Source organism: Protopterus annectens, chromosome 2.part2 (assembly GCF_019279795.1).
Source record: "Protopterus annectens isolate FY-2018-M chromosome 2.part2, PAN1.0, whole genome shotgun sequence".
In the NCBI taxonomy this organism is placed as follows: domain Eukaryota; kingdom Metazoa; phylum Chordata; order Ceratodontiformes; family Protopteridae; genus Protopterus; species Protopterus annectens.
The window spans coordinates 19295510-19321709 of NC_056730.1; the positions used below are offsets into that span (position 1 = coordinate 19295510).

Here is a 26200-nt window from a genome sequence, read left to right on the forward strand (position 1 = left end):
ATGCCCCCTCCAGATAAGAGGCCTAGGGTGGAGCCAGAAGTGGAAAGTTTGGAACAGGCTTCAGATTACTCAGAGTCTTCGGCTGAAGACACTCAGGATTTTCCTCCTTATTCAGATTCGGATGCAGAGGATTCCAGTCCTTCTGCTTCTCCTCCAGAGGATTTTTCCTTCTCAGAAACCTTGCATTCTATGAGGGAGCATTTTAAATGGGAAGGTCAGGATTTCTCGGATTCCCGAAAGAGGCTTAGGGAATTTTTGTTTTTGCCTCAACATCGGCCCTTAGCTATTCCTCCTGTTTTGGATGTTGTTCAGGATGTTTTCTCTGAGGCTTCCCTTAATCCAGACTCTTTGCCTCCTGCGCCAGTTAAACCTGATAGGTATTACAGGGTGCCTGAGGCTCATAAATATCTGTATAAGAGCCCAAGGGCTGACCCAGAAACTATTAGTCAGGGACCTAAGGGTGTCAGGGCTTCTGCCTATGGATAAAGAATCTAGAGCTTTGGGTAGGTGGGGTAAAAAAGTGTACACCTCTTCCACTCTAGCAATGAGGGCTTTGAATTGCCAGTTTCATATGTTAAAGTACCAGAATTTTCTCCTTACTCAATTAAAATCTAAGGTAGATGCTTTGGCAGAGGGCATAGAATGTAAGGAATTACAGGAGTTGGTTCATGCCTCTGATCAGGTGGGTAAGCATTCCTTGCAGTGTGGTTTCGATGCTTTACAGGCTTCTTCTAGGGTGGCTGCCACTGGATCAGTTATTCGCAGGCACGCCTGGCTTAAGGATCAGAGTTTGTCAGAGCATGTTAAAGCTAGAATTTTGGATGCTCCTTTACAGTCTGAAGTTTTGTTTGGTCCTCCTGTGGAGTCTGTCTTAAAGAAAATGGAAGACAAGGCTAAGTCTATGCAGACTGTTAAAGATTTTTTGCAGGTGCAGCCCCCTAAGTTTAGCAGAAATTGGCTTACTAAGGGATGGGCTTACTCTTCTTCTGATTTACAGTCTAGGGGCAGATCTAGACATGGTAGGGGCAGAGCTCAGGGTTCTTTCAGGCCTAGAACGTGGAGTTCCCCTGCACCATCTACAAGTGAGGGCAGGGGCCAATCCTTTCGTAAACAGACCCAATGACCTGCATCTTCAGCTGCCAGATCCCTCCTGTCTGGCAGCTCCTTTGGGAGGAAAGTTAGCACTTTTCAAGCAAAACTGGCTTTTAGTCACCCAGGACAAATGGGTACTGGACATTATAAACCGAGGCTACAAGTTTTATTTCCACACATTGCCTCCTTTCAAAGGCATGCCAGACGTTCCTCCTCAGCAAAGAGTAGAGGCTCACAAACAGATTTCTTTACTTCTTCAAATGGGGGCTATACAGCAGGTCCCTATGTCAGAAGTGGGCCTAGGATTTTATTCTCGCCTGTTTCTTGTACCAAAGAAAGGAAACACTTGGAGACCAATTTTGGATTTATCTATCCTCAACACATACCTGGACATTCCAAAATTCAAAATGTTGACGTTGCAACAACTTCTGCCTCTGTTGGGCAAAGACCACTGGATGGTAACTCTGGATCTCAAAGAGGCTTATCTTCATATTCCTATCAGACCCAGTTGCAGGAGATTCCTGCGTTTGGCTGGGACTTTACATTATCAGTTCTCTGCATTGCCCTTTGGCTTATCTACTGCCCAGGGTGTTCACAAAGGTTCTGGCCCCGGTGATAGCCTTCTTAAGGTTAAGAGGAATACAAATTTATCCTTATTTGGACGATTGCCTGATTCTTGCTCAAGACGAAAACAAGCTTCTTCACCATCTACAGTATGTTATGGCAGTGTTAAGGTGCCTAGGGTATTCTGTGAACGAAACAAAGTCCAGTCTAGTACCCTCTCAGGAAATGTGCTTTCTGGGTGTGAGACTGAATACAGCTTCCCAGATGGCTTTTTTGACCCCGGACAAGCAGAGAAACCTTACACTTTACTTCCAGTAATTGTCTCTACAGTCCAGGCTGACTGCAAGGACAGTCCTTCAAGCCTTGGGGTTCATGGCATCTTGTATTCTGGTGCTTCCCAATGCCAAACTGCATATGAGGAAGCTACAATGGTGTCTCAAAAATGTATGGACACAACACTGCCACGATCTGGACACTCATTCAAATAATACCTTGCATTCAAAAGGAATTTTTGTGGTGGGCTCAGGAATGTCACCTAAACAAGGGACTCTCTGTGACCCGACCAGAGGCGAGTCAGATCTTAACGACAGATGCCTCGGACAAGGCTTGGGGAGCACACCTCAATGGAAAGTGGGTTCAAGACACGTGGCCTGCCAGACTTCAACATTTACATATCAACTTGAAGGAGATGTTAGCAGTCCAATTTGCATTGATGGCTTTCAAGGATTTACTTCACCCAGGACAAGTGTTGATTCAAACAGACAACACAACTGTCATGTGGTACATCAACAAGCAAGGGGGAACCCATTCGTACCTCTTTGCAGACAAGCTATGATTCTGTGGGAGACTGCTCTCAGTATGCACCTCACTCTTCAGGCAAGGTTTCTGCCAGGAGCACAGAACTCCTTAGCAGATGTTTTGAGCAGACAGATGGTGGATCCCCACGAGTGGAAGTTGGATCCTCATGTATTTCGACAGTTGACAGTGATATGGGGGACTCCAGACATAGATCTGTTCGCTTCTCCACTAAATTTCCAGTTGCCAAAGTTTTGCACAAAGATGTTTCATCCCACAGCTTGGAAAGTGGATGCTCTATCATTCAGTTGGAGCAATCTTCACGTATGCCTTTCCTCCTCTGCCTCTCCTTCCCAAGGTGCTCTTGAAGGTCAGACAAGACAAGCCCTCCATGATTCTGATAGCTCGGATTGGCCTCGACAGCACTGGTACCCTGCTGAGGAGTTTAGTACGGGAGGCTCCTTGGGCTTTGGCTTCAACTGCACACCTTTTGTCGCAGGCGGCAATCATTTCCTCAATGTCAGGATTCAGTCCCTGCATCTAACAGCCTGGCATATTCTGTTCTAGAACCTGGAGGGTCAAGCTTCCTCAACAAGTTTTGAATGTTATTTTGGAGGCCAGAAGGCCTAGTACAAGGAAAGTTTATGCTGATAAATGGAGGAGATTTTTATTTGGAGCACAGCAAGGAGTTTTGATGTTTCCAGGCCTAATTTGAGTGTTTCTCTTCAATATCTTACAGAATTATTAGACAAAGGTTTGTCTTTCTCCTCTGTAAAGTTCATGCTGCAGCCATTTCTGCTCACTATGACTGTGACCCACCATTATTCTCTCATCCTTTGTTTAAACAATTCCTTAGAAGGGCAAAGAACATAAGACCCCCACGTAGAGCTCCTACTCCTTCCTGGGATCTCAATTTTGTGTTGGAAAAACTTACTTTACCTCCTTTTGAACCTGCAGCTACGTCTGAGTTAAAGTTTTTGTCTTGGAAGACTGCTTTTTTGTTGGCCATTACGTCTGCTAGAAGGGTATCTGAATTACAGGCTCTCATGGCAGTGGAGCCCTTCCTGATTTTTCATAAGGATAGGGTATCTCTGCGTACTAACCCTACTTTTATGCCTAAAGTGGTTTCAAATGTGGCCCTGAACCAATCTATTCATTTGCCTACTTTTTATGCTGATCCCCAAAATAAAGGGGAGAAAATTTTGCACACTTTGGATATTCACAGGCAGTTGCGTTATTATTTGAGCAGGACTAAAAGTTTCAGACAGTCTCAACAGTTATTTGTTTCTTTTGCTTTGAGCTCTCAGGGGAAACCTGTTTCTAAACAAACTATTTCTAAGTGGATTGGTCATTGTATTGCCTTTTGTTATTCTCATCATGGTAAGGAGATTCCGCGTGGAATCAGACCTCATTCCACTAGGGCTACTGCCACTTCTACTGCTTTTTTGAGGGGAGTAGCTACCAAAGATATTTTGGAAGCAGCTACTTGGAGTTCAGTGCACACTTTTTCTAAACATTACCATCTTCCTCTTTATTCCAAATCTAGGGCTGGGTTTGCCACTGCAGTCTTGCAGGGCTTATTAGCAGCCCCCAATGCTTTATGATTTGGCCAACCTCCCTTTACTTTTGCTTTGGGATTCTACCCACAGGTTATGACTGCAGCAATGTGAGATGAAGAACATAGTACAGTTTTGTACCTACCATAAATGTAGATGTTCGAAGATCCACATTGCTGCAGTCCAATTTACCCTCCCTCCTTCCCCTCTGTAGTTTGGAGTGTTTGTTGGTTTAGGTTGTAGATATTTTTGTACTTGGGTTTTGACGGTTTTTTCTATTTTAGGCTGTGGCCTTTCTTTTTGGGCCTTCTGACATCTGGGGCAAGAAAAGACTGAGGATATGACGTCGGTCATGCGCTTTAATACCGGGACGCACTGACGTCAGATCTGAGCGCCCATGACCGACGCCAGCCTAATACTTTGGTATTCGGGCCGACCGAGGACAGCGGACTACCCACAGGTTATGACTGCAGCAATGTGGATCTTCGAACATCTACATTTATGGTAGGTACAAAACTGTACTTTTATACGTCTGCTACCTTGGCAATCAGAGCCTTAAACTGCCAGTTTCATATGCTTAAATATCAGCAGCATGTTGTGGCCCTACTTAAACAGAAAATGATGTTGATTTCTTGTTGTGTGAAAAAGAGTTACAAGAATTATTGCATTCAGCAGAACAGGTTGGAAAGCATACTTTGCAATGTGGTTTTGATTCCTTGGAGGCCTCTTGCAGGGCCGCAGTTACTGGATCTGTGATTAGAAGGCATGCCTGGCTCAAGGAGCAAAATCTGCCTGAGCATGTTAAAGCTAAATTCTTGGATGCCCCCTTGCAGCATGACACTCTGTTTTGTAATAAGGCAGAAGAGGTTTTAAAGAAAATGGAAGACAAAGCTAAATCTATCTTCTTCTTCTTCTTTCGTCTTTTTCCCAGTTAGGGGTCGCCACAGCGGATCACCTGTCCACTCATGATTGGCAATGGAGTTTTTATGGTGTCGAGTTGCCAGCCCGGCGCCCAACCTTCCGCAGAAGGCACACGCACGCACTCACACCTAGGGCCAATTTAGTGTGTCCAATCCACCTACAGCATGTCTTTGGGATGTGGGAGGAAACTGGAGCACCTGGAGGAAACCCACGCGACCACAGGGAGGACATGCAGACTCTGCACAGAAGGCACCCCAGCCAAGGATCGAATCGGACATTCTCTTGCAGTGAGGCGACAACATTAACCGCTGCACCACCATGGCCGCCCAAGACAAAGCTAAATTTATGCAAACTGTAAAAGATTTCTTGCAGGTGCAGCCACCCAGGTTCAGTTGGCACTGGCCTACTAAAAACTGGTCCTTTCCTGTGTCCAACAGAGCCACTCAAGGCAAATCCAGGCGCTCAAAAGGCTCTAGATACCAATCACAGGGGTCTTACAGGTCAAACCAGTGGGGTGCCTCCACCTCCAAATCTGGAGGAAACAAAGGACAACCCTACAGTAAGCAGTCTCAATGACTTTCCTCTACCATCACCGAGCACTTATCTTTTGGCAGCCCCCTTGGGGGGAAAACTATCACTTCATGCTCAAAATTGGCAGGTAATTACCCTGGACAAGTGGGTATTGAACGTAGTATCCCAGGGGTACAAATTTTGTTTCCATACTTTGCCAATTCCAAACGGATGGCCAGATCTGCCACAAAATCAGTGGGCAGAGGCTCAGAAACAAGTAATTTCCCTCATGGATGTGAGGGCTATTCAACCAATTCCAGAAAAGGAAAAAGGACAAGGTTTTTATTCAAGACTTTTCCTGGTACCCAGAAAAGACAGCTCTTGGCGTCCAATACTGGATTTATCGATTTTGAACACGTTCCTGGACATTCCAAAATTCAGAATGCTGACTTTGCAACAGCTACTGCCTATGCCATGCAGAAACGCTTGGTTGGTGACTCTAGACTTAAAAGAGGCATACCTGCATATCCCAGTAGGGGAATCATGCAGAATATACCTCCACTTCAAGAAAGGTTTTTTACATTACCAATTCTCTGCACTGCCCTTTGGCTTATCTACTGCGCCCAGGGTCTTTACAAAGTGCCTGGCACCAGTAATTGCATTCTGCAGACAGAGGCATACAAATTTATCCTTATCTGGACGAAGGTCTCATTCATGCAGAGGACAAGGACACACTTCTTCAACATCTGGCATTTGTAAAAAGGCTTCTAGCATGCCTAGGGTACACAATAAATGAAAAGAAATCCCAACTGGTACCCTCTCAAATAATTACATTCCTGGGTGCAAGCTTGAATACAACTGCCCAGATGGCTTACCTTATGCCAGACAAACAAAGGCAACTGACAATATACTTCAAAGAAATGGCAACAAAAACCCAGTTATCTGCAAGACAAATTCTGCAGGCTTTTGGGTTCATGGCATCCTGCATTCTACTAATTCCATATGCAAGACTGCATATGAGGAAACTTCAATGGTACCTAAAAAGTTTATGGAGCCAACATTGTCACAGTCTGGAAACAATGATTCCTCTCATCCCCTGCCTACAACAGGAGTTTCTTTGGTGGGCGGAGACATGTCACCAAAACAAGGGACTGTCATTCACTCTACCCCCTGCCACCCAAACCCTAACTACAAACGCATCAGGCTGTGCTTGGGGGGCCCACCTGGCGGGGAGATGCATTCAGGGCGAATGGAGCCCAAACCAAATGCATCTGCATATCAACCAGAAAGAGATGCTAGCTATTGAGAATGCTCTGGCAGCCTTCAAGGACTTACTTCATCCAGGACAACTACTGATAAAGACGGACAACACCATGGTTATGTGGTACATATACAAGCAGGGGGGTACACATTCCTACCCCCTGTGCAGACTAGCCATGGCATTGTGGGACACAGCTTTGACTTACCAAATACATCGTCAAGCTCAATTCCTGCCAGGAAAACAAAATACTCTGGCAGACGACCTAAGCAAAAATCTTATGGACCCACACAAATGGAAACTGGATCCACAAATCTTCAGCATGTTAACACGGAAATGGGGGAGCCCAGACATAGATCTATTTGCCTCTCCCCAAAATTATCAGCTGGACAAATTCTGCACGAGAATTCATCACAAAAAAGCAGGGAAAGTGGATGCCCTATCCTTCAGCTGGAAAACCTATCAGTCTATGCCTTTCCCTCTCTGTCTCTTCTCTCCAAGTTTTTACTAAAAGTCAGACAGAAAAAAACAAAAATGATCCTAGTTGCTCTCGACTGGCCTCGACAACACTGGTACCCACTTCTAAGGAATATGTCTTAACTTCCCCCTTGGTGCTTGCCTCAAATACCTCATCTACTGTCTCAGCAGAGCAATCAAATTCTGCACACTCAGCTCCAAACTCTGAACCCGGCAGCATGGCTGATCATTTAATTATTCAAACAACACTTCTCAAATAAGTCTGTGATGGATGTTATTTTGGAAGCCAGAAGACCTAGTTACTAGAAAATCTTATGCTGATAAATGGAAGAGATTCTGTGTTTGGAACCAAGCACAAGGAACAGACACAGCAAAGCAAAAAATTTTACAATATTTGACTGAGATGCTTGACAAGAGCCTATCTTTTTCGTCAATAAAAATCCATGCCTCTGCCATCTCTACTCATTACAACACAGAGCCTCCCCTCTTTTCTCATCCTCTGCTTAAACAGTATCTTAAAGGGGCTAAAAATTTAAGGCCTCCCAGAAGATCACCAACTCCTGCATGGGACCTCAATTTTGTGCAGGAAAAACTCACCCTGCCTCCTTTTGAACCAGCAGCTACTGCGGATATAAAATTTATATATTGGAAAACAGCTTTTCTCTTGGCAGTCACTTCAGCAAGAAGGGTTTCAGAACTACAGGCTCTCATGGCTGTGGAGCCTTTTATTACATTTTACCCGGGCAGGGTGTCCCTCAGGACCAATTCATCTTTTATGCCTAAGGTGGTATCCAGTGTGGCTTTTAACCAGACAATTCACCTGCCAACTTTTTACCCAAATCCGCAGAACAAGGTGGAGCGGATTCTGCATTCATTGGACGTACACAAACAACTAAGATTCTACTTGAACAGGACCAAGTCTCTAAGAAAGTCTGAGCAACTACCGGTAGCATTTGCTGCGGGGTCAGAGGGGAAGGCTATATCAAAGCAGACTATTTCTAAGTGGATAAACCACTGCATTTGTTTCTGCTACATGCACCATGGAAAACCTGTGCCCAAGGGGATCAGATCTCAGTCCACCAGGGCTGCCTGTACCTCAGCAGCTTTTCTCAGAGGGGTTCCAACCAAAGACATTCTAGAGGCTGCTACTTGGAGCTCTGTTCATGCCTTCACAAAGCATTATCATTTGCCTCTCTTCTCCAAATCCAGGGCAGGCTTTGCCACTGCAGTCCTGCAGGGCCTTATAGCCACTCCTAATGCTGTTTAGCTCCATCCTCCCATCCATAGCTTTGGGATTCTACCCAAATGTAATGACTGCAACAGTGAAACACGAAGAACAGAGTACAGATGTGTACACTTACCATAAATGTAGATGTTCGAGTGTATTCACTGTTACAGTCCGGTTTACCCACCCGCCATCCCCCTTTTCTGTATCTTTTTCTTTCCTTCACTATATACTAAAGCCTTTGTGGTGTATTTGCTGTTGGATGAAGGTAAAGTTTATGTTGCTAAAAGTGCATTTATGTATATTTCTGTTTATATATATATATATATATATATATATATATATATATATATATATATATATACACATATACATACATATATATATATATATATATATATATATATATATCAATATAATATTTGCTCCCCATTTGGGGGGCACCTGACATCTGGGGCAAGAAAAACTGATGTAATAGCATCAGCTGCATGTTTTATACCCCTGACAACCTGACGTCATGGAAGAAGGGACAGCAACTGACGCAGGACCCAAGACTTTGTTATTCAGGCCGACTCAGGGCAACCTGCCAGCAGATTACCCAAATGTAATGACTGCAACAGTGAATACACTCGAACATCTACATTTATGCTAAGTGTACACAACTGTACTTTCATGATAAGTCTTTTTTCAGTATGTAACTCTTTTTTAGCAAATGGTCATTAGTGCTTGTGCTATAAAATTTAAAAGCAGTGTTAGTAGCACAACATGTAGCATACTCACCTTTGATGCAGAAGGCTGCTTGTTCTATTTGCACACCATGTAGATGGATTGTTGACACTGTAGTGCAGTATAAGGTGGGGGGGGGTTACTGTCCTTCAGATAAGATATTAAATGGAGGCCCCATCTGCCTGTGTTGCGGGTAGGTGATGTTTTGCATCACCTGAGCTGTCAAAAAGAGTAGGGGGAGTTCCCAGATGCCTTGCCAAATTTCCCCTAGTAGGATAAATACCACAAAGGGTCTACCCTGAAAAGAGACTACAAGTTTTAAAGTAAATCCACATCTTTGACTTCATTTCAAAAGTAAAGAAGAAAATAGTATGCATGCTGACAGCGTTGAACAATGTTTATGATAATTGGGGGAAGAGAGACAAGTGTTGGGACACCAGAATGACTTTGGGGTGGGGGGGTCCATTACCTTGCCTAGGGCCCCATTTAAGACCATGATCCATTTCTGATACCGAGTTAAGAGGAGGCATTCATTATTTTGTTATAGAAGCATGAGTATGTATCTCTTGAGTCAGACTGTGCTGTACAGTTGTAATATCTATAAATTCTTGCAGCATTTAATTGTAGTAATTCATTATTTAGTCTAGTTTTGGTTTTAATGTTTGCTGTTTTAGGTCATTTTGTTTAATTCTGAAGATCAGCCACCAGGCAGTGTAAACTTTTGTTCTAGGTGATCATCACTTTTGAATTGACAGCCTGACCCCATTGTAAAAATGGGAAAAGGGGAAGTGGATTGATGGGTCTGGTAGTTAGAGGTTGAATGTAGTACAAACAGTGGAGAAGATGTTCATCGTGTTACACTGCTGCAGTCATCACACTTGGGTTATCCTGCCATCAGGCGGTCCCGCAGTCGGCCAGAGTTCCAAAGTCTTGTTCCGGCATCAGTTGCTGTCACTTCTTCCCTGACTTCAGTGCGCCAGGGGTATATAAGATGCATCCGACGCCATTTTCTTCAGTCTTTCTTGCCGCACGGTACCCGAAGCAGAAGCAGTTCGCAAGTGCCGGTCGGCCGACTCCTGAGATTTTCAAATCGAATTACAGACCGAAGTCTTCATAAAGCTAAGTACCCCGTTGGGAACCTTTTCTTGCCTCAGTCCGATGTCAGAAAAAGTTAACAATTGCATTTTTTGTGGGAAGCAAATACCTTATAAGGACTTTCACTCTTATTGTATTCCTTGCCTAGACCCAGACCACGACGTCACAGGTTGTCGGTTTTGTGCTAGGTTTAATAAACGAACTATTAAACGTTGGTTTGATTTCGCCCAACATTATTTTGGTAGGAAATTTAATTATACCATGCCGTCGGAGCAACCGACGACCGTAATGCATACAAAATGCAAAGATAAGGACAGGCAGCCGAGGTCCAAACCGGACTCCGAGGCCTCTGCTAGGCCAGTTGCCGGTTCTCCGGTTTTCAGTGAGGCACCTACAAAGCCCCTGACGACTGCTGATTCAGAACCCCAGGCGACATCCGATTCACAAGCGGAGATTGCTAGGTCTCCACAACCTTTATCTTTAGGCCCTTCTGACTCCATGCCTGAAGGAGATTCTGGTGCAGTTGAAACGCCTTCAGTTGCAGAAGGTGTCTTCAGACCGACTACACTTACTATTAAATCCTATGCAAAACTAAAAACTTCTTTAAAAACAAAGAAGACTGTACAGCAGTCTCCAGTACAAGGCCCCATGCCTAAGAAACAGATGCTTAAGATGGCTGAAGACTTAATTACCCTGATCAGGGGTTCCCATCCCCCTCCTGATAAAAGGCCAAGGCAGGAGGAGGACTACACTTCCTCTTACCAGGTTTCAGTTTCCTCAGACTCTTCTGAGGAACAGGAATATTCCTTTCCCACTTATGAAGATTTTGATGCTGAAGAGTCTATCCCTTCTGCATCTCCCCCAGAAGACTACTCTTTTGGGGAAACCTTACATACTATGAGGGAACATTTCCACTGGGAAGGCCAGGATTACTCTTCTAAGAAAAGGCTCTGAGAGTTCCTTTTACTTACCCAGCACAGATCACTTGCTATTCCACCTGTGTTAGACATTGTGGATGATGTATATTCAGAATCTAGCCTTAACCCAGACTCACTACCTCCTGCACCAGCCAAACCAGACAGATACTACAGAGTCCCTGACTCACACAAATTCCTGTATAAAAGCCCTGCTGCTGACCCAGAAACCATTTCCCAGGGTCCCAAAGGTGTTAAGGCCTCTATTGCTAAAAATCCTGTTCCCTCTGAAAGGGATTCTAGAGTACTAGACAGATGGGGAAAGAAAGTATATACCTCAGCTACTCTAGCTATGAGGGCCTTAAATTGTCAGTTTCAAATGCTGAAATATCAACAATATCTGATGTCTCAATAGGACATGCTGGAGGGACAGATTCATTTCCCAGAGGCTCCCCTCACTCTGCAATAGAATCCCAATTCATGTTAGACATAGCCCCTCGCTGACCCTCTTCAAGCGAAATCTGGACACGTGGATGGGAAATCGCAAATTCACCCCTGGGATCTCTTCTGTGTCCCTGTTAGACAGAGGCACAGTAAACTAATCTTAAAAGGGTACCTTCTGTGACCTACTTTACAGAGGCACAGTTAGCTAATCTAATAGGGAGGTGGAAGCCAAATACACTCTGGCTAGGCTTATAAATGCCCTAAGGCAGATAGCCTAGTATCTACCTATGAACCTATGAATTAAAACCAAAAATGCTCGCACATACAGAACAGCCAGATTACAAGGAAATGCAAGATTTGTTGCATTCATCTGAACAAGTGGGAAAACATACTTTGCAATGTGAATTTGATTCATTGGAAGCTTCTTGTAGAGCAGCAGTGTCAGGGTCTGTCATACGTAGGCATGCTTGGTTAAAAGAACAAACTTTACCTGATCATGTTAAAGCAAAGTTATTGGATGCACCTTTACAGCAGGATGTTTTATTTGGTGTAAAAGCAGAAGAAGTTTTAAAGAAAATGGAGGATAATGCAAAATCTATGCAGACGGTCAAGGATTTTTTACAGGTTCAACCCCCTCGTTTCAGCAGAAATTGGCCAACCAAAAACTGGTCCTTTCCAGCTTCTGCCAGACCACAGAGGGGCAGATACAGACGCCCAAGGGGCAGAAGCCAGCCACAAGGCTCTTACCAGCCTCGACAATGGGGTGCCACAACCCAAAAAGGAGAAGAAGACAGGTCTCAAACTACCAGAAGACAAACACAATGACTTACCCCTCAGACTACCAAGCAAAACCCTCTTGGCAGCTCCCTTGGGGGGAAAACTAGCACTTTTTGCAGACAATTGGCACATCATCACAAAAGACAAATGGGTCCTAAATATTGTATCTCAAGGATACCGATTCCACTTTCACACTTTGCCAAGGATAAAAGGAATGCCAAACCTGCCACCAAATCATTGGGCAGAGGCTCAAAAGCAAATTTCAGCCCTCATGGACATGAGAGCCATTCAACAGGTTCCTATACAGGAGCAAGGACAAGGATTTTACTTAAGACTGTTTCTAGTTCCCCGAAAGGACAAAGCCTGGAGACCCATTCTGGACCTCTCAATTCTAAACACATATCTGGAAGTACCCAAATTCAAGATGCTAACACTACAGAAACTTCTTCCCATGCTGGGCAAGAAGGCTTAGCTATTAACGTTGGACCTCAAGGAGGCATACCTGCATGGCCCTATCGGACAAAATTGCAGAAGATACCTCCGATTTATTGCAGGTTCAACCCATTACCAATTCTCTGCACTGCCCTTTGGCTTATCTATTGCGCCCAGGGTCTTCACAAAATGCCTGGCACCAATAATTGCATACTGCAGAAAAAGAGGGATTCAAATATATCCATACCTGGACGACTGCCTTATTCAAGCAGAAAGCAAGGACATTCTATTAAAGCATCTGGCGTTTTTCAAAACCTACTAAGTTGCCTAGGGTACATAGTAAACGAAAAGAAGTCAAAACTAATGCCCTCACAAGACATAATATTCCTGGGTGCCAGCTTAAATACAATGGCCCAGATGGCTTATCTCACACCAGACAAGCAAGGACAACTGACTCAATAGTTCAAAATGATGGCAACAAAGACCCAACTCCCTGCAAGAAAAATTCTGCAGACCTTGGGATTCATGGCATCTTGCATACTACTAATACCATTTGCAAAACTGCATATGAGGAAATTACAGTGGTATCTGAAAAGCATATGGACTCAACACAGCCACAGCTTGGAAACAATAATTCCACTCATTCTCTGTCTTCAACAGGAGTTTCTATGGTGGGCTCAGGCATGTAACCTCAACAAGGGTCAGCCTTTTACCTTACCCACAGCCAGGCAAACTGTAACAACAGATGCATCAGATTATGCCTGGGAGCACACATGGCAGGACAGTGTATTCAGGGCAAATGGTCTGCAAACCAAAGGCATCTACATATCAATCAAAAAGAGATGCTAGCTATACAAAATGCCCTAACAGCTTTCAAGGACCTCCTACATCCAGGACAACTCCTAATAAAGACGGACAACACCACAGTGATGTGGTACATAAACAAGCAAGGGGGCACCCACTCCTACCCCCTATGCAGACAAGCAATGACCTTGTGGAACACAGCACTGACCTACCAAGTTCAACTACAAGCACAGTTCCTGCCAGGAAAGAAAAACACACTGGCAGACGATCTAAGCAGAAACATCATAGATCCTCACAAGTGGAAACTAGATCCACAAGTATTCGCAATGATAACTCAAAAATGGGAGAGCCCAGACATAGATCTGTTTGCTTCCCCCCAAAACTACCAACTATGGAAATTCTGCACAAGGACATACCACACACTAGCTTGGAAAGTGGACGCCCTTTCATTCAGTTGGAAAACATTGACAGTGTATGCCTTTCCTCCACTGCCTCTTCTGGCAAAGGTGCTGCTGAAAGCCAGATTAGAGAGGCCACAAATGATACTCATTGCTCCAGACTGGCCACGCCAACACTGGTATCCAATACTAAGGAACATGGCTCAGGGCCCAACATAGATTTTACCTACAATTCCTCACCTGTTCACTCAGCAAAACAATCAGATTCTACACAGCCAGCTCAAGACTTTAAATCTGGCTGCATGGCAAATTGCCTAATCAACCAGTCAGCACTTCTCTCTAAAGCTGTGATGTTCGTCATTCTGGAGGCCAGAAGACCCAGTACCAGGAAAGTCTATTCAGACAAATGGAAAAGACTAAAGGCCAAAATCCCCTTGTCCCAAATATTCCTCAGATTCTTCAATATTTAACTGAGATGTTGCACAAAGGACTTTCCTTCTCATCTATTAAGATCTACGCCTCAGCTATTTCAGCTCAGTACAACACGGATCCTCCTATATTTTCACATCCATTACTAAGATAGTTCCTCAGAGGGGCTAAGACATAAGACCGCCCCAGAGAGCACCAACACCAACTTGGGATCTCAACTTTGTTTTGGAAAAGCTTACACTTCCGCCCTTTGAACCATCTTTCACAGCTGATCTACAGTTCCTGTCATGGAAAACTGCCCTGCTGCTAGCAATAACTTCAGCATGAAGAGTCTCAGAACTACAGGCCCTAATGGCAGTGGAGCCTTTCATCATTTTTCATCACGACAGAGTCTCTTTACGAACTAACCCTTCCTTTATGCCAAAGGTGGTATCCAGTGTGGCCCTAAACCAAACCATTCATTTGCCCATCTTTTATCCAAACCCCCAGAACAAAGGGGAAAGGCTCCTACACTCTTTGGACATTCACAGGCAATTACGTTACTACTTGGATAAAACTAAGGCTTTCAGAAAATCTGACCAGCTCTTTGTATCCTATGCTGCAGGATCTCAAGGAAAAGCTATCTCAAAACAGACCATTTCAAAATGAATAGGACATTGTATCCGTTTCTGCTACACACACCATGGGAAATCTATGTCTGGTAACATCAGGCCCCTTTCCACCAGGGCTACAGCAACATGAACAGCCTTCCTCAGAGGAGTACCAACCAAGGATATTTTGGAGGCTGCAACTTGGAGTTCAGTGCACACCTTCATCAAGCACTATCACTTACCTCTATACTCTAAAACCAGAGCTGGCTTTGCCACTGCAGTTCTGCAGGGCCTACTAGCCTCTGCAAACCCTGTTTAGTTCCACCACCCATCCTTAGCTTTGGGATTCAACCCAAGTGTAATGACTGCAGCAGTGTAACACGATGAACATAGTACAGTTTTGTACCTACCATAAATGTAGATGTTCGAGTGTTCACACTGCTGCAGTCCAGGTTGCCCTCCCTCCATCCCCTCTGAACTAGCTGGACTTATCTATACCTTTCTATCCTATACAACCTCTGTGGTGTATTTGCTTGTGACTGAAGGTATTGTTTTATTTTTATATGTATGTTTTTATATAAAAATATATATTGCCTAACTATTGGGGTCACCTGACATCTGGGGCAAGAAAAAGTGAAGAAAATGGCGTCGGATGCATCTTGTATACCCCTGGCGCACTGACGTCAAGGAAGAAGCGACAGCAACCAATATCGGACCAAGACTTTGGAACTCTGGCCAACTGCGGGACCACCTGATGGCAGGATAACCCAAGTGTGATGACTGCAGCAGTGTGAACACTCAAACATCTACATTTATGGTAGGTACTAAACTGTACTTTACGAATATTCATCTCTGGGTTGTGAAGCCACAACAGTGGCTGCTTGTGCAAAGGAGACTGTTGATATAAATGTATTAAAAACAGAAAAAAAGTAACCTGTTCTGTTTTTGCTAATTTAATTGAAGCTTCTGGGCCTGCCCATTGTAATGCTGCAGAATCAGTTTACTTACAATGTATTCACATTCGTATGTTCTATGGTTGATTAAGTAACACTGGTAAAAGTTTGATATGTTACAGTTTTTGTCATACATTTGCAGAAATGTCATGCATCTTGTTTTTCTTCTGTTACAGTGGATGGATTTCAGCCCTTACAGGCTTGAACACAAGCATTCCTGTTGGTATTATTATGGTAATTGTAACAGCTTTGTTTACAGCTTCAGCAGTCACTTCTATGATCATGTTCAAAAAGGTAAGTTTCCACTTTTACAGTGAGTCAAATTTAGAGCAGCTTTTTAGTAGTAGTTGCAATTCCTTGTTTATAAAATCTGTTAATGGACTTGTTAACAGAGATGAACTACTGGAGATATCTGTGAGTTTTTCTTTTTTGGCAATTGACAGTACTTTTCCATGTGGACAAGTGATTTACCTCCTTATTAACGCTGATCTTCATTACCATGTTATAGTTTTCTTAATGATCACTGGTCTTCATTACCATCTCATAGTTTTGCCTTAGAATGTTCATTTGCAAAATGCTTTTTTCATGATGAACCTTATCCACATTTATGCTGTCACTAAGGTCAGTCAGTTTATTTATTAGACAAGTTCTTTGATTTTTGAAACCTTTTCACTTAGGAAATGAGTTCTGTGCCCTCATAGTCTGTTTCATCCGTGGTCACCAGTTTTGTACACTGCTGCTTATCAGTTGTATACCAGCCTGTCACACTTCAGCACTGTGCAGACACACTCTATTTCAGGTTGTGACAGGCACATCTTATTTAATTCTTATACAATTATTTAGTGCCCCCACCATGTCCTTTATTTCTTCTGGATATTGTTTTTAACCATCTGATATGAAATGTAATGCTTTTATTTGGTGGTGAAGAAAGGCTGAAAGCCAAGACCAAATGACACTTCATTTCTACCACCCTTGATGCTGACAGTGGCCCCAGCTGTGTCCTAATTAACACACCGAACCAGAAGAGACTGAGGCATACAAAGAAGGGCATACCACTAGGCATAAGGGTTACTGGCCGATTAAGACTGGGTTGAAGAACCGCAGTCAGCCTTTTTGAAAAAAAGATATTGGAGGGGGTTATCCCCCCCAAAAAAGTTACCAGTAGAACATCCCATGCAGCAGCATAGAACCAAAGATTGTGTGGAGACAGAAAGGAGTGCAGTGGAGGGCTGTGAAAGCGCAGCGACTCTATAAAGATGGGATGTCAAAGGGAGGTCAGAAAGCTTGAAAAAATTGGCAAGTTAAAAAATTTTTGCTGGACAGATTGCAGCCCTTTCAGTCTTTTTAAGTTTGATTTAAACTGATCACAGAATTGAAGATTAGGTTTGCATAGCCCTAATGCACACAATTCTGAGTTGCCCTTTCAAGACTCAAGAGCTTGTACTGCTGTTACATTAAACATTACACATCATATTCACTGGGGCTGTTCCCATCTGATGCGTCGTGGATATCCATGTAGTCTGCACCATTTTTCACAAATATCATTTACCTAAAGGCTTATTTCTAGACATTTTTTAGATATTTGTCCATTTGATAACTATTCTTCCAGAATCAGTGTGTCATTCTGTGACACATGATTAGCTTTTATGTAGCACATTCAGTTGCACAGCCAGGGTACTTCCATCTGGTTCTTTATGCAGTAGAGATGTTGCACTCACAGTGCTACTTTTGCGAGCAAGTCAGTTCTGCCATAGACTCCCAAATTTTCCTAGCTTGGTTTCCTGTGAAAAGGAAAGGGTGGTGTGATATATAGTCTTTCCCTGTTTCATAACCATTTTGACTTTTACAGATCTTATTCAAGAAATGCAATTGCATTAGACTCAGACTGATGCCTAACACTCTTAGATGAGACCTGTGTCAAATATTTCCTTCTTATATAGAGTCAGGATATGATTTGGTAAGTAGAAAGAAAATGTGAGTCATTTTGAAGTCCACAAGCAGCCTTATTCTTTACAACTTTTTAGCACAAGTTAAAAAGACATGCAGGGTTACAGTAGACAGACTCCCTGATGTATCTAGTTTTGCAGAACTTCTTAATGAAAATGTACAACATGTTTCTACTGTCTTGTTGCATTAAGAGTTGTAGATGGAAGGAATATTTTGCTGGTCATTTGCTAAAGAATCTTCATCGGTACACAGAAACATTTTGAGTTCCTTTTCATTCATTGTCTTTATCGCCGACGTAGAAAAATCTTGAGGGGAAAGGTACAGCTGTTCTGCAGTTGGTATGACAGTTTGTAGCATTACTAATTTAGAGGGCAAGATAAATTAATAGGATGAGATGGATTTCACAGGATTAGAGAATTTATCATGTGAATCAATGAAAAAAAAAGCAAAAACTTCATAATGGAGTGAGGTACTGGTGTAAAAAATTGAAACAAGCATTGGTATGATTATTAATGAAAATAACTTCTGCGGCTAAAAAAATAAATAATAAAAATAAAACGAATGAACAAACCCCACGCTTGTATGATTAGCTTTTGTTCCTTTATTGTATCGGAACTTCATCAGACTAAAGAACAGGGCAATGCATTTAAAATACAACTGTACAATAATGCAACATGAATAATAAGGTGTCAACCACCAATGAATGTCACAGTTTAGTAAAACAAAACTTAGTATGCAGAACTCACTTATTAACACAAGCCAATAAAATCACACTTGACAGAATGTATTAACTATTAAGTGCTGGAACAACCTGTATAACAGTCCTGTCAATGAAAGTCTATGAGAATGTATTAGAATGTATACAAAGAACTGCCATTGAAGCCATTTAAGAGCACATTTCAAATTCACGGCATCATTCAGACCTGGGAAAAATTCAGCTGTCAGGCGTGACTTCCACTTCAGTTCTCTCACCTGCAATAACCCATCAGAATCTCTGAAAAAATCATCATCTTGCTCCAAAATAAAAAATTTGTTAAAATTATGGGAATTTACACTATGCTTCCCCAAGGCATTAGTCATGTCCTTGTTTCTTATTGCACTGTTGTGTTCTTTAATTCTGTCACTGAGTTTCCTAATCGTCTTCCCTATGTAAAAACAGTAACATGATGTAAAAATGCCACAGTACACAACTAATGGACTATTACAGTCATAATAATGTGTAAACCCTACTGTAAAGCTGCAATGAGAGAACGTGTAAGAGTTGCCACTGAAAATGTAATTACAGCAAGCGCATTTACCCCATCTAAACATAACTTTAGGATGTTCTTCGTGTTTCACTGTTGCAGTCATTACATTTGGGTAACCCTCAGTCGGCCTGAATTCCAAAATCCTGGGTCCTGCGTCGGCTGCTGTCGCCCCTTCCCTGACGTCAGGGGTATAAAAGAAGCAGCCAATGCCATTTTCTTTAGTCTTTCTTGCCGCGCGGTGCCTGAAGCAGAAGTTCGCAAGTGCCGGTCGGCCGACTCTTGAGATTTTCGTGTTCGAGTTTCAGATCCGAAGTCTTCAATAAAGCTAAGTACCCCGTTGGGGAAACTTTTTTCTTGCTCCAGACTGATGTCAGAAAAAGTAAATAATTGTATTTCTTGTGGAAAGCAAATACCTCATAAGGATTTTCATTCTTACTGTATTCCTTGCCTAGGCCCTGATCACACAACGTTTCTGTTTGTCGGTTTTGTGCTAGATTTAACCAACGCACTATTAAGCATAGGTATGATTTTGCTTTAAACTATTTTGGACGCAGGTTTAATTATCCAGGAAATGTCGTCGGATAGCCATCCGACTACCGAAGTTCACAAAAAACGCAAAGAAAAAGGAGAGAGATAGACAACCGAGGCCCAAAACCGATGACGAAGCTTATCCTAAGCCAGTCGCCGGTTCTCAGTGAGGCGCTTTCGCAACCCCTGTCGCCCGCTACTTTAGAGTCGCAGGCCGCTACTGACTCCCACGTGGAGTCGGCCATGCCACTGGAAACTCAAGGTATTGGAGCCTCAGATACTATTCCTTCAGATGGGTCCGGAGCCGCTGAGCAGGCACCAGCTTCTGAGGGTGTATTCAGACCTAAACATCTTTACATTAAACCGACTGCAAAGGCAAAGACTAAAGCACTTTCTAAAGCAAAGAAACAAACTCAAGAGCCATGTGGTCAGGCCTCTATGCCCAAAAATCAGATGCTCAAAATGGCCGAAGACTTGATTACCTTGATCAGGGGTTCCCATCCCCCTCCTGATAAGAGGCCTAGGCAAGAGACTGACTATGAAATCTTCAGATCAGATTTCCATTTCTTCTGATCAGGAATATTCTCTTGCCCCCTATGAGGATTCTGATGCTGAAGAATCTATACCTTCAGCTTCTCCTCCAGAGGACTATTCTTTTGGGGAAACCTTGCATACCTTGAGGGAGCATTTCCACTGGGAGTGCCAAGATTTTTCAGAATCTAAAAAGAGGCTCAGGGATTTCCTTTTACTTCCTCAACACAGGCCACTAGCCATTCCACCTGTGTTAGACATTGTAGATGATGTGTTTTTGGAGTCTAGTCTTACCCCTGACTCCTTAACTCCAGCTCCTGTTAAGCCTGACAGATATTATAGGGTTCCTGACTCTCATAAATTCCTTTTTAAAAACCCTGCTGCAGACCCAGAAACTATTTTTCAGGGTCCCAAAGGAGTTGAGGCTTCCACTGCAAAAAAAACTAACCCCTCTGACACAGATTCTAGGGCACTGGATAGATGGGGAAAAAAGGTTTACACATCTGCTACCTTGGCTATAAGGGCCTTAAACTGTCAGTTTCATATGCTCAAATATCAGCAACATGTCATGGCATTGCTTAAACAGAAAATGTTGTTAAACTCCGAATGTGCAGAAAACAAGGAAATGCAAGATTTATTGCATGCAGCTGAACAAGTTGGAAAGCATACTTTGTAATGTGGTTTTGATTCTTTGGAGGCCTCCTGCAGGGCCGCAGTTACGGGTTCTGTAATTAGGAGACATGCTTGGTTAAAGGAACAAAATCTTTCTGATCATGTCAAAGTTAAATTACTAGATGTACCTTTACAGCATGATACTTTGTTTGGTGTTAAGGCAGAAGAGGTGTTAAAGAAAATGGAGAACAAAGCTAAATCTATGCAAACTGTCAAAGATTTTTTACAAGTACAGCCACCTAGGTTTAGTAGACACTGGCCTACAAAGAATTGGTCCTTTTCCTGTGTCAGACAGACCTCAAAGGGGCAGATCCAGATGCCCTAGAGGCAGATCCCAGGCACAAGGTTCATACAGGTCAAAGCAATGGGGTGCTTCTACCTCCAAAGTTGGAGAAGACAAATCACAAACATACAGGAAACAGTCCCAATGACTTCCCCTGCCTGCACCAAGCACTTATCTCCTAGCAGCACCCTTAGGGGGAAAATTAGCACTTTTTTCTCAAAATTGACACATTATAACCCAGGACAAGTGGGTTCTAAATATCGTATCACAAGGCTACAAGTTCCATTTCCATACCCTGCCAAAGGCAAACGGCTGGCCAGATCTGCCAAAAAATCAATGGGCAGAGACATAAAAACAAGTCTCATCCCTCATGGACATGGGGGCCATGCAACAAAGATTCTGCACAAGGATTTATCACAGACAAGCAATGAAAGTGGACGCCCTATCTTTCAGCTGGAAAAACCTATCAGTATATGCCTTTCCCCCACTGCCTCTCCTCCCCAAGGTACTCCTAAAGGTCAGACAGGAGAAGTCAAAGATGATACTGATTGCCTCAGACTGGCCCCCAATACTAAGGAACTTGTCTCAATGCCCAGCTTGGACCTTACCTCAAATACCTCATCTACTGTCCCAGCAAAACAGTCAGATCCTGCACAGCCAACTCAGGACTTTAAACCTGGCAGCATGGCGGATAATGTAGTCATACAAAACACACCTGTTAGTAAAGCTGTGATGGATGTCATTTTGGAAGCCAAAAGGCCTAGTACTAGAAAATCTTATGCTGGAAAATCGAAGAGATTCTGTGCTTGGAACAAGGCACAAGTATCAGATACAGCTGTGCCAAATATTCCTCAGATTTTGCAATACTTAATTGAGATGCTGGACAAAGGCCTATCTTTTTCATCTATTAAAATTCATGCCTCTGCCATTTCGGCTCATTACAATGCAGAGCTACCAATCTTTTCTCATCCCTTATTAAAGCAGTACCTCAGAGGAGCCAAAAATATAAGGCCTCCAAGGAGATCACCAATGCCTGCATGGGACCTCAACTATGTCTTGGAAAAACTCACCCTGCCTCCTTTTTAGCCAGCAGCTACTGCTGATATAAAGTTTTTATCTTGGAAAACAGCTCTGCTCCTAGCAATTACTTCTGCAAGACGAGTTTTAGAGCTACAGGCACTCATGGCTGTGGAACCTTTTATCATTTTTAACCCAGACAGGGTCTGTCTGAGGACAAACCCAACATTTATGCCTAAGGTGGTGTTCAGTGTGGCGCTTAACCAAACTATTCACTTGCCAACTTTTTATCCAAATCCACAGAACAAGGGGGAGAGAATTCTGCATTCTTTGGACATAGACAGACGGCTTAGATTCTACTTGGACAGAACCAAAGTTTTCAGAAAGACAGAGCAATTACTAGTATCATATGCTGCAGGATCACAAGGAAAGGCTATCTCAAAGCAGACTGTTTCAAAGTGGATAGGCCACTGCATTCGTTTCTGCTATGTACACCATGGCAAGCCAGTGCTTAAGGGCATTAGGCCACATTCAGCCAGAGCTGCAGCCACTTCAGCAGCCTTTCTCAGGGTAGTACCTACCAAGGACATTTTAGAGGCTGCTACTTGGAGTTCAGTGCACACCTTTACAAAGCACCATCATCTACCACTCTACTCTAAATCCAGGGCAGGCTTTGCCACTGCAGTTCTGCAGGGCCTCATAGCCGCTCCTAATGCTGTTTAGCTTCAGCCTCCCAACCTTAGCTGTGGGACTCTACCCAAATGTAATGACTGCAACAGTGAAACACGAAGAACATAGTACAGTTGTGTACACTTACCAAAAATGTAGATGTTCGAGTGTATTCACTGTTGCAGTCCAGGTTACCCACCCGCCATCCCCCTTTTCTTCTGATGGAACCTATCTTTCCTTCTCTGATTTAAACAACCTATGTGGTGTATTTGCTTGTAGATGAAGGTAAAGTTTATATTGGTGCATGTCATTTTATATATATATATAAATTTTGGCTGCCCTGACATCTGGGGCAAGAAAAACTAAAGAAAATGGTGTCGGCTGCTTCTTTTATACCCCTGACGACCTGACGTCAGGGAAGGGGCGACAGCAGCCGACGCAGGACCCAGGACTTTGGAATTCAGGCCGACTAAGGGCAACCTGCCAGCAGGATTACCCAAATGTAATGACTGCAACAGTTAATACCCCTGACGACCTGACGTCAGGGAAGGGGCGACAGCAGCCGACGCAGGACCCAGGACTTTGGAATTCAGGCCGACTAAGGGCAACCTGCCAGCAGGATTACCCAAATGTAATGACTGCAACAGTTAATACACTCGAACATCTACATTTATGGTAAGTGTACACAACTGTACTTTTCTCTGTCTCATTAGTGATAGACAATAAAAATGGACTTTTTTCAAAGTAGGATTTTAAAGTCTTGCTACGTTTAAAGGAAAAATTAGGATAAATGAGGATCAGTACCCAAAAGGTTGCAAACGTTAAGATCACTTTGGATAATTTTCCAATTTTCAGTTAATATGTTTCTTAAGACAAAAGCATCTCTGCAAATAGGCAGGGAAAAACTAAGAGTATGGTCAGTGGTAGCACAGTTTCTGCAGTTAGAAGGTGCAAAGCCACACTTAAGAATAGATGAAAACTTAGTGTACCTTGCTGCTTTAACTTCACTTCTAATAGAGCTGATTAAGTTAGCTGGTAATTCTTCTGTAGGAACAATTTAGTCATAAAATCACATTCCTTTTCAAAAGTTCACTTCATTGGACGGACTTGAAATTCTAATAAATTGCCCTTTTACAACATTGTGTTTCATAAAAAAAAGGATGCTGACTTTTAAAATCAAGGTAATTTTTCCTAAAAGTCTGTTTTCTGTGTATAGTGGAAGAAAGTACTCCTATGTCCTTGTTAATTGAAATGTAGGTGTCAAGAAAAGATATAGAAAGTCCTTTGCTAGCTACAATAAATTCCAAAAATCCAATACTTTCAGTGAGTGACTTAATAAAAAAACTAAGTTGTTCACTACCCTCCCAGATAATAAAGATGTCCTCAATATACCTCCTGTAGATTTTCATTAAATAAACCCTGGTAAATGAACTAAAATATCAAGTTCCCACTCACTTAAGACTAAGTTGGCAAAGGCTGGGGACATCTTGGACCCCATAGCTAAACCTCTGGCCCGTCTATAAATTTCGTTGTTAAAGTGGAAAAAATTGTTGTGTAACACTAAAGACATTAAAGTGTCCAAGGTATCAATCTTCGTCTTGGGAAACTTTGCAAATTTATATAAAAAGTGTTTGATGTAATTCAACCCTTCTACATGAGGAATGGTGGTGTAAAGTGCTACCACATCTAACATAACCAGAATACTTTTAGAAAAATCAGTATTAGCTTTACATAGTTCATTGAGAAAATCCCAAGAGTCTCTAGTGTAAAATGGTGTGGCTCGAACAACATGATTAAGTACAAAATCAACGTATTGAGCTATCCTCTCAGTTTTGGAGTGTTTGTTTGAAACAGTAAGTCTGACGGGAGGGTCATTAACTTGTTTGTATATTTTTGAAATGCCAAACAGTTTGGCCAAACTAGGGTTAGGAGAATGCATCCACTGAAATTCCTCAGTAGTAATACTGTGGTCTTTAGCTAGCAAACTAAGAACATGTTCTATTTGTTCAAAATGATTATGCACTACATCAGTAGTACCTTTTTCATAAAGATCATCATTGTTAAGAGTGTCAACAATTTTGTTAATATGATTGTATTTGATTTAAAGTCGGTGGTATTTTTGTAAAAAGAGAAGATCAGTGCATTCTAGAATGAACAGGGAGAGGCACCCGCTGTTTGAAATGGGTGAGTCATTCTTCCTCTTTACAGTTCGTTAGTGTGAGACCATATATGGTGTACTCTGTACTGTTTTGAATAGTGCTGTTTCACAAAGACATTACAAAAAATGTTACACTGCAGAGGACAGTGGCAGTGTTGCATTTTTTGCACCAGAAAATATGTAGAGATTGAATGAACTTAGTGTGTCAGTTGGGAAAGAAAGATGTAAGAGAAAAGGACATTATATAGATATTTATACATTTCAGTGGAATTAACAGAAATCCTACAAGTTAGTATATTTTGAAGAAAATGCAAAAAGTAAAAAAAAAAAAAATAAAAAATGGGGGAATTGCCCAGAATAAAGGGGGGTATGGCTCACAGAGGTGATTTTAGGAAATTCTGTTCATAGCAAAGGTTGTCTGCATAGGATGGTCTTTCCAGTCAGGTTATCAAGTTAAAAACATTGATGGAGTTCAATAGTACACAACGTAGACACAAACTGCTTTTGTGTGTCATATGAAGATGTATGGTATCTGTCTGTATGGATCTGCAGATACCAAAGAAGTGATTGAGAAAAATGGGAAGACTGATTTTACTTCTGCATGCGTATTATAACCTGGGATCTGATGGTCCTTTTCATTCATTCAACTGATGGGTTTGGATCTGAGATGCGATCTGACTTGGCCACTTCTACCAGAATATATGATGGAACAGAGAGGAGAATAAAGGTGAGATGGATATTGTCAGGTTAATCCTGTTTGAGTAGGAGAACCAGGTTTTCTTTCCCCTCTATTGTTTGCCTTGCTTTTGTTACCTTTAATTACAAAATGAGGGACTCACTAATCCAGGGATTCAACTGGTGTGGTAATTAAGACAATGTAGCCTTGTTAACAGCTGATATATTTTTTTTGCCAGATCTAGAACAAGATATTCTGATGGTATGGAATATTTTGAAACCATTTCAGCCATTTTTGGGATACAAAATATATGAAGATAAAGGCAGTAGCTGTAAATTTGGGCATACATGAGTTAGGTCATTAATATTATGGAGACATGACAGAATGAAATACTTGTCAATATGGGTTTAAAAAGACCCTGTAGTAACATCTAAAGAAGTGTGGGAGGAGTTCGAGTAGAAAATAATTAGAAAAAATATGAGACTGAAACGTTATGATCATGGACATATAAG

At 42.4% G+C, this 26200-nt stretch overlaps 1 protein-coding gene across 1 annotated transcript in view; it reads left to right on the forward strand.

The window, feature by feature from the left end:
* SCAMP1 (secretory carrier membrane protein 1) overlaps positions 1-26200 on the forward strand; it is a 1252061-nt gene that overhangs the window by 907803 nt on the left and 318058 nt on the right. Inside the window, exon 8 of the mRNA XM_044063705.1 lies at positions 16137-16254. Coding sequence (XP_043919640.1) covers positions 16137-16254 — 118 coding nt within the window. The remainder of the gene's footprint in view (positions 1-16136; positions 16255-26200) is intronic.